The sequence below is a fragment of the Chrysochloris asiatica genome, unplaced genomic scaffold, assembly GCF_000296735.1.
Source record: "Chrysochloris asiatica unplaced genomic scaffold, ChrAsi1.0 scaffold00124, whole genome shotgun sequence".
NCBI classification, from domain to species: Eukaryota; Metazoa; Chordata; class Mammalia; order Afrosoricida; family Chrysochloridae; genus Chrysochloris; species Chrysochloris asiatica.
In genome coordinates, this window is record NW_006408642.1 from 4,176,854 (window position 1) to 4,187,432 (window position 10,579).

The 10,579-nt window shown below is 47.3% G+C and overlaps 1 protein-coding gene across 1 annotated transcript in view; it reads left to right on the forward strand.

Annotated features, from left to right (window-relative positions):
- SNRK (SNF related kinase) overlaps positions 1–8,851 on the forward strand; it is a 93,917-nt gene extending 85,066 nt beyond the window's left edge. The window contains exons 4-6 of the mRNA XM_006868774.1: positions 507–719; positions 3,667–3,801; positions 7,633–8,851. Coding sequence (XP_006868836.1) covers positions 507–719; positions 3,667–3,801; positions 7,633–8,851 — 1,567 coding nt within the window. The remainder of the gene's footprint in view (positions 1–506; positions 720–3,666; positions 3,802–7,632) is intronic.
- The last annotated feature ends 1,728 nt before the right edge of the window (positions 8,852–10,579 follow it).

Sequence of the window (10,579 nt, forward strand, 5' to 3'; positions counted from 1 at the left end):
ATTTCATTTTTGACAACTTCCAGTTTGCCTAGATTCATACTTCGTACATTCCATGTTCTGATTTTTAGTGGAAGTTTACAGCTGTTTCTCTTCATTTTGAGTTGTACCCCATCAGGAAATGACAGTCCCATGGGCTTTTCTCCCACGAGCTTTACTCCATTCGTGTTATCATAGTCAACTGCTTCCAATTATAGATGTTTGTGTGGTTGGCTTTATCGGTGTACCTAGAGGTTGTGGATTTTTTATTTTATGAATCTGATGGCACTAAATTTTAATTATTTATGTCTGACCCCCTACCTAATTGTTGTTGCTGTTAAATGCCGTCGAGTCGATTCTGACTCAGGGTTTTATAGGAGCAGTGGATGAGTTCGAGCAGCCTACACTGACCTTGCAGTCCAGCACATTTGATAATACATGTGTAGGAAATAATTTAACTAATGAAGCAGTTCGCCATTACCAACCCTACCGATTGTCTGTTTTAACTATGGATTTCCTTTCTTTTCCAGCCTGATCACTCGGATGCTTCAGAGAGATCCTAAGCGCAGGGCCTCTCTAGAAGAGATTGAGAACCATCCTTGGCTTCAGGGAGTGGATCCTTCACCAGCCACAAAGTACAACATCCCCCTCGTGTCTTACAAAAACCTCTCGGAAGAGGAGCACAACAGCATCATTCAGCGCATGGTGCTCGGGGACATAGCAGATCGTGACGCCATTGTTGAGTATGTCCCTCCCCCGTGCAGGCTCACAGGCTGAGGGTTCTTGGAGTGGCCTCTCTTCGTCAGTCCGTGTAGACACTGCACAATGGATAGAATTCCCAGTTGGCAGGAGTTGGCTCTGATTTACCTCTAAAGTTCCTGGCCAGGCCCTGGCACATAGCTTTTCTTGTACATAAGTAAGCTATTGCTGGGTGGTGCCAGCCAGCACTGAGGCCTTTCTTCATTCTAGTGGGGGTAGTTGGACTGTCCTGTACACACCCTGGACACAGTGCTGTCCTCTTCGTTCCCGTGTCGCCCGCCATTTCCCACGGTGAGCAGGGAGAATTGGGCCGTATCAGGCTTGCTGGTAAGTGTTACGGAGTCGCTTCCAACTCCTAGCAACCCTGCGTAGGTTTTCCAAGGAGTGGCTGGAGGGTTTAAACTACTGACCTTTAGATTAGTATTCCGGAGCTTATCCCACAACACCACAGCAGAGCGCCATCAGGGCCTGAGAGTTCTGTAAATCAGAGTTGGCAATGAGGTTTTGAGTAAGGCTTATCTAGACCACAGTGCACCAATTCCCTTCTGTACTGTCCTTGGCTGTCTGGTACCACAGCAGCCTCAGGTCCCTTAGAGCCCATGCTGTCACAGCCTGGAACCCGCAAGTTATACACTTATAGAGTTACACCCCAAGGCCAGGTTTTAATAATGTAGGAACTTTGCAGTTGCTTTGTTTTAATGATAATTTCTCTAAGAGGTCCTGCTATGAGAAAATAGGAACCAGCTCCACCTGAGAAAAATCTGCATTCTCTACCATGTTGCATGAAACAGCTGGGCATGATGGAGAGCGGGTGGGCTCTAGATGGCAACAGTAGTTCCATTTGGAAGGTTGCTCTGGCCTGGTGCCTGGGACATGGAGGCTGCAGGGCACACTTGCTTCCTGGGGCGGTCATAGCCGTCCTGTGAGGGGAGGTGTCTCTACAAAGGACTTGTGTCATTGGGGTGCTTTTCATATTCTGTAAAGAAAGATTTACAAAAATAAATCCACTTCTTAACTGTGGGTTAGTTATGGGTTTCTGCACATTTCCAACGACATTGTGATGAGTCCTCACACTTGACAGCAGCTGAAATGGCCTGAACAAGCAGGAAGAGCAGGAGACTCATTGCTCCTGCCAGGAACTCTCAGTTCCTTGTGTGGCGCTGTAGGATCAACACTGGGCTGCGAACCACAAGGTCACAAGAGTTCAGACCCACCAGCTGCTCCTCGAAAACCCTATATAGGGTCACTGTCAGAGTCGACTCAGTGCCACTTAACAACAGGAAAGGGTTTTGCAGTTTTGAACGGATAAAAAAGCCAAGTTTGCTTAATTATTTTGTAGTAAAATATATGTAGCAAGAATGTTGCCATGCTTCCTGCCCTCAAGTACACAGCTGATTGAAATCAACTACAGTTACCATGCTGTGTACCACCACCATTTCTCAGAGTATTTCATCACCCCAGTCAGTCAGCAGTAAGGTCCCTCCTTCGCTCCCTGCAGCCTCTGGGATCCACTAAGTTTTCTGTGTCTCTGTAGTTGCCTGGTCTAAATTTCGTATAACTGCACCCTCTGTATCCGACCGACTCTTCTCATCGTAATGTTGTCAAGGTTCATCCCTGTTACCATGTATACCTGAGCCCTTTACAAATGTATTGGATTTCATTGGGTTATATGCTTCATCATTTTTAATGTAAAAGTGGAGTTATACAGCGAAATGGAAATCCACTGCTGTCAAGGCCATTCCGAATCATAGTGACCCTGAAGGACAGTAGAACTGCCCCGTAGGGCTTGCAAGGCTGTGACCTTTACAGGAGCGAACACCCCATCTTTCTTTTCCCAGAGCAACTGGTGAGCTTGAACCACCGACCTTCTGGTTAGCAATTCAGTGCTTAATCCACCGCACTACCAGGGCTCCTTGGAATCATCTAGAGCTCTTTAATTAATGCCAATTCCATTAGAATTCCAAAAGGAGGGCGCACTTCTAGTGGTTCCGGTGAGTGCCCTCTATCAGTGAGCGTGTGCCCCAGGTGAAGCAGGAGATAGAGAGCTGGGCCTGCTGTCTCCAGCTGGTCTCAGGGTTTGCCCGCTGCTGGACATTTGTTCTGAGGGTAATTCCTGTGTCTGAAGACCTTAAACACATACTCTGTAGACACAAGCCAACTGCTGTAGCTGGTTCTCAGCTGAGAAACCACTGTAGGTAGGTCTGGCCCCTACATTTCTATCTCGGCTCTTTCGGTAGAATCTCAGACCTGGGCTGTCCTGCCCCAGTGTACATTTTGTTCAGTGTGAGCTTTGCTGTGAATGTTTTCTGAACAGCCTGTGAGGGTGTTCTCACTAATTACAGAAAGTGTTCTGGGCTGTGTGGCTCTCCTGAGCACGGGTTGTGTCCTAGGGCAGGCCAGCTGCAGGATGGTGGGCATGGATTTTGAAGTGGGTGAATGAATACGTTGGTTTTATTTAAACAAGAGTTTTGATAGTGACATCTTCTGCATTACAGTGGTAACTCTTTACTGCCTAGCCTACCAGTAAATGCAGAGTCTAAAAATCCCCCCCTGATTTTCTCTATGTGATGCTATGTTTCAGTGCTTCCATCAAAAGAAACACACACACTCGCTCATTTTATGACAAGCGCTAGACCCTTGGAAGCTCCCTCAGCGTCTCTTAGGCACCTAAAACCGACACTCAGCCCAGCTGCCATCAGCATTGTGGATTTTTCTAACACAGATGTTTTTAGACAGGTTTTTAGAGTTTCATGAGTGACCTAAGTAGCCATTAGCTAGTGGTATTTTCTTTTCTGTCTAGTTTTTTTCTTTGCATAATTTTAAAGCATTTCATTAGCTTGTACTTTTTTTTGTTTCAAATCTGATTTTGCTGCTTGTCAAAAGCATACCTACCAGTGTGTCTTATGTTCACTGTCACTTTGTTTTCCACAGAGCCCTGGAAACAAACAGATACAACCACATCACAGCTACTTACTTCTTGCTCGCTGAAAGGATCCTGAGAGAAAAACAAGAAAAGGAAATACAAACCAGGTCTGCGAGCCCCAGCAACATAAAGGCCCAGTTTAGGTGAGAAAAAAAAACTTCCATGATTTTTTTTTGAATGCTTCCTAACTGTGGGGTGAGAGAGTTCAGTGATCAGGGTCTCCTGTCCCCACTGCCAGTTGCTCCTCTTGGGCTTGGTGTAGAGGAGCTGTGGCTGGTGGCCTGACCAGGAAAGCAGGAGAAGCAGCCTGAAACCAGAGTTGACTAGCAGTGTTCATTAACCTCCTCCAGGTCTGATTATGTACTAATCTGCCATTTTAGTTTCTCATCTCTGGGATGAGGCTGAAATTGTCCCTTATTTGGAATAATTAGATAACTGTATGTGGTGTTTCTGTGCGACTTGCCTCTGGGCAGGCCACATAACTTCTCCAGGACTCAGTTTCCCTCATAAGGCTGTGTGAAGTGCCTAGCTCAGGGCTGCACGTGCTTGCTGTCAGACTATGAGTGTATCACCACCCTTCTTCCTTCCTCCCCGGACCCATCTTTTTCTTCCACTTTAGTTGCTTTCCATGAGAAAGGCTTACTGTTTAAGTCATTATGACATTGATTTCAAAGTGATTTCTCTTTTCTTCATTTGGATTGAGTCTTCTGTGCAGTTGTGCTTCTGAGTAACCCTGTGCTCATGCATCCCAGTACATAGAACTATGTGTGCATTCGTAGTAGGTTTTTTTAAAAGAGGAAGAGAACCAGTTGGATTTTAATTACTTGTCTGTTGTGAGTGGTTTGTTGCCTTTGGTGGAGCAACAAGACGACAGAAGAAAACAGTCCCAGGTTGTCAAATAATGTTTCAGGCATTTTGCTTAACTAGAAAATGAATCTAGTAACTTCATCTGTAGCCTCAGGATTTTTGTACAATATAAAGTAAGTGTAGAGTGTCTGCTTAACTTACAGCCCAAGTGTGGGGACTCTTGGGAGTGAGACAAAGCAGGAGACTGATGTTGAGAGGTGAAGATCACCCCAGTCCCGACCTCACCCCTCCTCTCCACTTACACCATCACTGTATTGGGTGTGGAGCCACCACCAGTTCTTTGGTTTTGATCTGATTTTGTCAATGAGACAGATCAGAATTCAATGTGAAGTTGATCACATGGGTAGCTAAGTCTGTTTTACTTTATTATAGAAATGAGAACACCGAGTCACTGTAAGGAAGGACAGAGTCTTTCAGGCAGTTCTCCCTTGGCCGTCTTCAGGCTTCATTCTGGAGCAGCTGCTGTGCGGGCTTCTCCTCGGTGGAACAGCCCAGGCAGGCACCATATGTCTGCTTCCTTGCCTTTTCTTTATGGTCACTCTTTTTATTGACAAAATCCTGGACTAAATAACTTTGGTTCCATGATTAGATATGCCTTAGGGCCCAGGTGACTTGGACTGAGTCAGGAGATTGGTGAGTGAGTGCAAGCCAGGCAGGTCCGCAGCATGGACAGCAGAGCAGCCCTGGACTCATTACCTGACTAGGGAAATTGATGGCAGGTGGTGACAGGAAGCTGAGGTCTACTCCTGGCTGATGGTGTCAAGTGGGTGGACAGAGCCCCAACCTGGTGGGAACGGGAGACGACGACTTCAGGAATGTGGACTTCAGGACACACTCAGTGGAGGGTGAGGTTTGTGTATAGGCAGATCTGCAGAGCTCGGGGTGTGGTGTCTGGAGTTGGTGAATCCAGTGGCTTAAGGTTTCTTCAATTTCAGATCTGATCAGAATATAGGTATTACGTTGGTCATGAAAATGTGAGTGTGAGCTGCCTCACACTTTCCCATTACAGATTATGACGTCTGAGAAAGGCATGACCATTTAGATTTATTCCTCATCTAGAACTCTTGCGGCTGTCTTTGGGGTTTCTGCACACTACAAAGTCTTCCAGTCTACAAGGAGTGCTGAGGGCACACAGCTGGAACCTTCTAGGGTCAGATCAGGTTGGGGCATCTGGTAGGTGACACCTGATGGTTCTGGAATGAAAATAAAGACACAGTGTTCTCACTGTGAGCGCAGCGTCCTCACATGCTGTCTGCAGTTGTCGCTTGTGACCACTTCAGGGCGTACTGCTTCTTAGCTTCAACTTGGGATTTTATTTTTTTGAATAGTTTCACTGTGCCAAACATTTTAAGCAAACGCGTATGTAAGCATTGTAAGATACTTTCCATACGGCGCTCTCTGATACGTGTTTGTTCTTGCGGATGATGACTGTTACTGGGCACAGGCCTTTGAAAGTTCACTGGGTCCGTCATGGAAACTTGGTGGGGTCATGCTGCTGATCGAGGGGCCTCGTGAAGTCCTTGGGGGGCTGGTACCTGGGGCCTGGCCGCATCGGCTGCACTGATGCCACAGGCCACAGGCCATGCTTAGGTGCTTCATTGGCTCGCCGAGTGTTGTCCTACGCCCCATCCCTAAGCCTGTGTGGCAGGCTGCTATACTCTGTCAGCGGCATAAGAATAGTGCCTCCCTCGTGGAGAGACGGAGTCAGCCCTGTGCGCCTCTGCACAGTGGCAGGTTTTTAGTGAGCTGTGCCCCTTCACAGTGTGGACTCAGTTACAATTCTTGGTTCCAGTTCTCCTTCCCTTTTGTTGACATGTGACATTATTTTTCTCTCTCAATGGTGTGGCTTTGAGGATGACTTACTCCATTTAGCATGGTGTTGGGCTCGGAAAATATGAATTCTAATGATTGAGTCTACTCAGGAGGAACCCTGGGTGCCTGCTCATATGGCAGCCCCCACAGCTGCCTTCTTGAAGTGGCTCTGAGTGTGTTTACGTTTCATTCTCTCTCGCTTCTCTGCCGAGGGTTCCTCTGTCAGGTGGGTTTTTGGTGGCATGCATGCACAGTTCTCCCTCTGGGAGCAGGTCTGTGTGTGCAGCTCTTCAGGGGCCATGCACTTTCATTTGTGGAGGCTAGGTAACTTGTCCAGAGATACCCCTTGACCACACAGTATTTGTTCATCTCCCAAGCCAAGACTAGCAGGTGTACCATCCTCGAGGGAGAGGACAAGGCTGTGAGTCCGACAAAATTGCTGTGAAAATGAACATGTCCACAGTGTGAAAGTGGCTGTTGTAAACATGTCTGGCATCAAACGTGTGTGCTAGTCCTCAGGGGCAGAGTCCCAGTGGAGACTCCCTGGTGTCATTCAAAGCAGAGGCTGGAGAGCCTCAATGTTGAGAGAGTGAACTCCAGATTCAGGAACGCTGTCTGTTTAAGTAACAGTGATGTTTGCTCTCATCTCCTGTGTGGGCATTAAACACATGTTTGTGCACATTTAGTTTGCTGCTAAGTACCATCAAGTCAGTTCCGACCTTTGTATTGGGTTTCTGAAACTGTACATTGTTCAGGAGCAGAAAGCCTCATCCTCCTACAGAGCAGCTGGCGGGCTCGAACCACCGTCCATGTGGTTAGCTGTCCAGTGCTTATGTTGTGGACCCACAGCGTTCCCTGTATTTAGCTTAAATAAGGGCATGTTTTAGAGAGCTTTTACAAAAAATCCTGAGCTTTTACACTCTCTTGTAGTTTGTAAGATTTGGGGTAAGTTTTATCATAAACCCTTAGAGGCTATGACCTAAGGGCCAAAGGAAGTAGGTGTGTGTTGCTCAGGTTTTGCTTTGCAGTAAATTAAAGCTTTCTTAAGAGACAGAGTTATTCGCCCCTTTTTCTGTTTGGATAGCAGACCGTAGGCTGCCCTGTATTTCGTAACTCATTTGCCCTTCTGACATCCTTGCTGATGTTTACAGGATGTTGAGTGGGTTTGCAAGGCTGTGGCTGCTGCTTTATATGAGTGTGTGTGTGGATTTTACTCAGTAAGTTTTTACCTAATGGCCTTCACTGACATCTGAATATTATTACATGGCTTTTGTCTTTCCAATCTTGTTCCCTAGGCAGTCATGGCCAACCAAAATTGATGTCCCCCAGGACCTGGAGGATGACCTCACAGCCACCCCTTTGTCCCATGCGACTGTCCCTCAATCTCCCGCCCGGGCTACCGACAGTGTCCTCAACGGTCACAGGAGCAAAGGCTTGTGTGACTCGACTAAGAAAGAGGACCTCCCCGAGTTGGCTGGACCAGCCCTGTCCGCAGTGCCACCCGCAAGCCTGAAACCCACAGCCAGTGGGCGTAAGTGTCTGTTCAGGGTGGAAGAGGACGAAGAAGAAGATGAGGAGGACAAGAAACCCATGTCCCTCTCAACGCAAGTGGTTTTGCGCCGGAAGCCGTCGGTGACCAACCGCCTGACATCTCGGAAGAGTGCTCCTGTCCTCAACCAGATCTTTGAGGAAGGGGAGTCGGATGATGAGTTCGACATGGATGAGAATCTGCCTCCCAAGCTGAGCAGGTTAAAAATGAACATCGCGTCCCCGGGCACAGTTCACAAACGTTACCACCGGAGGAAAAGTCAGGGCCGAGGCTCCAGCTGCAGCAGCTCAGAGACCAGTGATGATGATTCGGAAAGCCGCCGGCGGCTCGATAAAGATAGCAGCTTCTCCTACTCCTGGCATCGCCGGGACAGCAGCGAGGGCCCTCCCGGCAGTGAGGGAGATGGTGGAGGCCAGAGCAAGCCGAGCAATGGCAGTGGAGGGGCGGACAAGGCCAGCCCCAGTGAGAACAATGCCGGCGGGGGCAGCCCCTCGAGCGGCTCCGGTGGCAACCCCAACAACACGTCGGGTACCACGCGCCGCTGTGCTGGCCCCGTCAGCTCCGTGCAGCTGGCATCCCGCAGTGCCGGCGAGCTCGTCCAGAGCCTCAAACTCATGAGCCTCTGCCTGGGCTCCCAGCTCCATGGCGGCACCAAGTACATTATCGACCCCCAAAGCGGCTTGTCGTTTTCCAGTGTGAAAGTCCAGGAGAAGTCCACATGGAAAATGTGCATCAGCTCCACAGGGAACGCGGGGCAGGCCCCGGCTGTGGGCAGCATCCGGTTCTTCTCTGAGCACATGGCAGCCCCTGCGGCTGAATTGGAGCGGATAAAGAGCAAGAACCTGAAAAACAACGTGCTCCAGCTACCTCTGTGTGAAAAGACCATCTCTGTGAACATCCAGCGGAGCCCCAAGGAGGGCCTGCTGTGTGCCTCCAGCCCGGCCAGCTGCTGCCACGTCATCTGAGGCCAGCCGCCAGCCGCTCGCTCACTGTCCCCTCCTGTTTCCCTCTTGCTCGGTGGGCGCCAGGAGCAATTATTTCTCACATTGTCATTCGTTCGCTTGACAGTGTGACAATGCATGGTCTTTGTGCATGCTGCTAGACTCTTCTTTTCCAGCCGAAAAAGTCTATTGTGTAATTTTTACTTTTATAATTTTAATGTGGATGATCAGGATTAAAGTAAAATGTATATTTGGAACCTAATATAAATGGAGCACTTAGAAAGAAATTTGATGTTCTGCACTTAACCTAAAGAGGGAGAGAGAGAGAAACAAGGCGTTTGTTTACTTGTGAAAAATCGAACTTCCTGTCCTGACCTTCTGTGATCCTGAGAGTCCGTGCTCTGAGGCACACCCTGTGGTATCTGAGGCAGAACCAAAGCAATAACGTTGTGCTGGGGCCGGAGCCAAGAAGAGTGAGTGTCTGCTGCACTGAGAACCTCAACACTATGATTTGAACATACCCACACCCGTTTGTCTTAAACTATAGCGTGAAAACAAGTTTGGGCTCTTAAAGTTTTAATGGAAAAAAAAAAAACAGATTTTCTTGTTTTTGTAATAGGTGAGAGATAAAGTACTTAGATTTATAAGGCAGCTTCCCCTGTTGTGATGAATTACTTACAAGCAGACAATCTCCTTTTGTAATGTGATGAAGTGAATTGATGATGTCTTAACTCTACTTATAGAGTGTGTGTCTGTCCACCAGAACAAAACCGTGCTCTGTGTACACGCTTCCTGTGGGGCACACCCAGGGCCTTCCTGTAAAACCACGAGGAGAGCAGAGACGGCAGGGCCAGGACACAAGAGGTGCACACAGACGCTGACAAAGCCTAAACCCCATAAATTAAAAACAGAAAAAACGTGTTGGGATCTTTTTTAGGAGTCTGGTAATTGTCTCTTTCATTCGTAATTGTCTCTTTCATTCTTTCTATTCTTTTATATCCTTTGACTAAGCTATGAAAATTGACGCTCTTAAAAACAAAACAAAAAACACGTAAAAGGGTAAAATTCACACATGCACAAAAAGAACCACAAAGCTTGCTTTGTTTTAGTTTTCTTCTACCCTTTAGCTGGGAGTGTTTTTCATGTTGCCGTCCTGCCAAAATAATAATCAAAGAACTCTTGCTTTAAACTCTTCCTGTACAAAGACTACTTTTGACCAGATAATCTTTTGTGGCATTTTATCTTGTTAGGACACAGTATAGGACAGATTGCTAATTTTGGAAGGGGCCAGATGTTTATCTTTCATGCCTAGCTACATTGATGGCTGGGACTCGGGCTGCCCACTCTTCAACTGTTGTGGCTTTGAAATGATGCACTGGGTCACGTGATTGTGGAGTGGGCATAGCGCCGAAGAACTACATTACGTCGGTTGCGGTTCCTTTAAGTACTCACTGACTGCTAACTTTAAGAGGGACGCATTTTACTCAGAACTCTGAAATTTCACAGTATACTGACTAACCTAAGTAGAAATGATACTTAGACACTTACTTTACTTTCTAGACCTAGGCAAGATAGGTTTTAAGCTACAGCTCTAGTTCATTGTGATATTTATAATCAAAAAGCTACAAGAATAGACGTGTGGGTGAAGCCATAGAACATATTTGCTTGAAATTCTTGAGCAGGGATCTTATCAAGGGCCAGAAATAAGATGTGTGGTTCACAGAGAGAGTGAGCGTAACATCTGTATTAAAC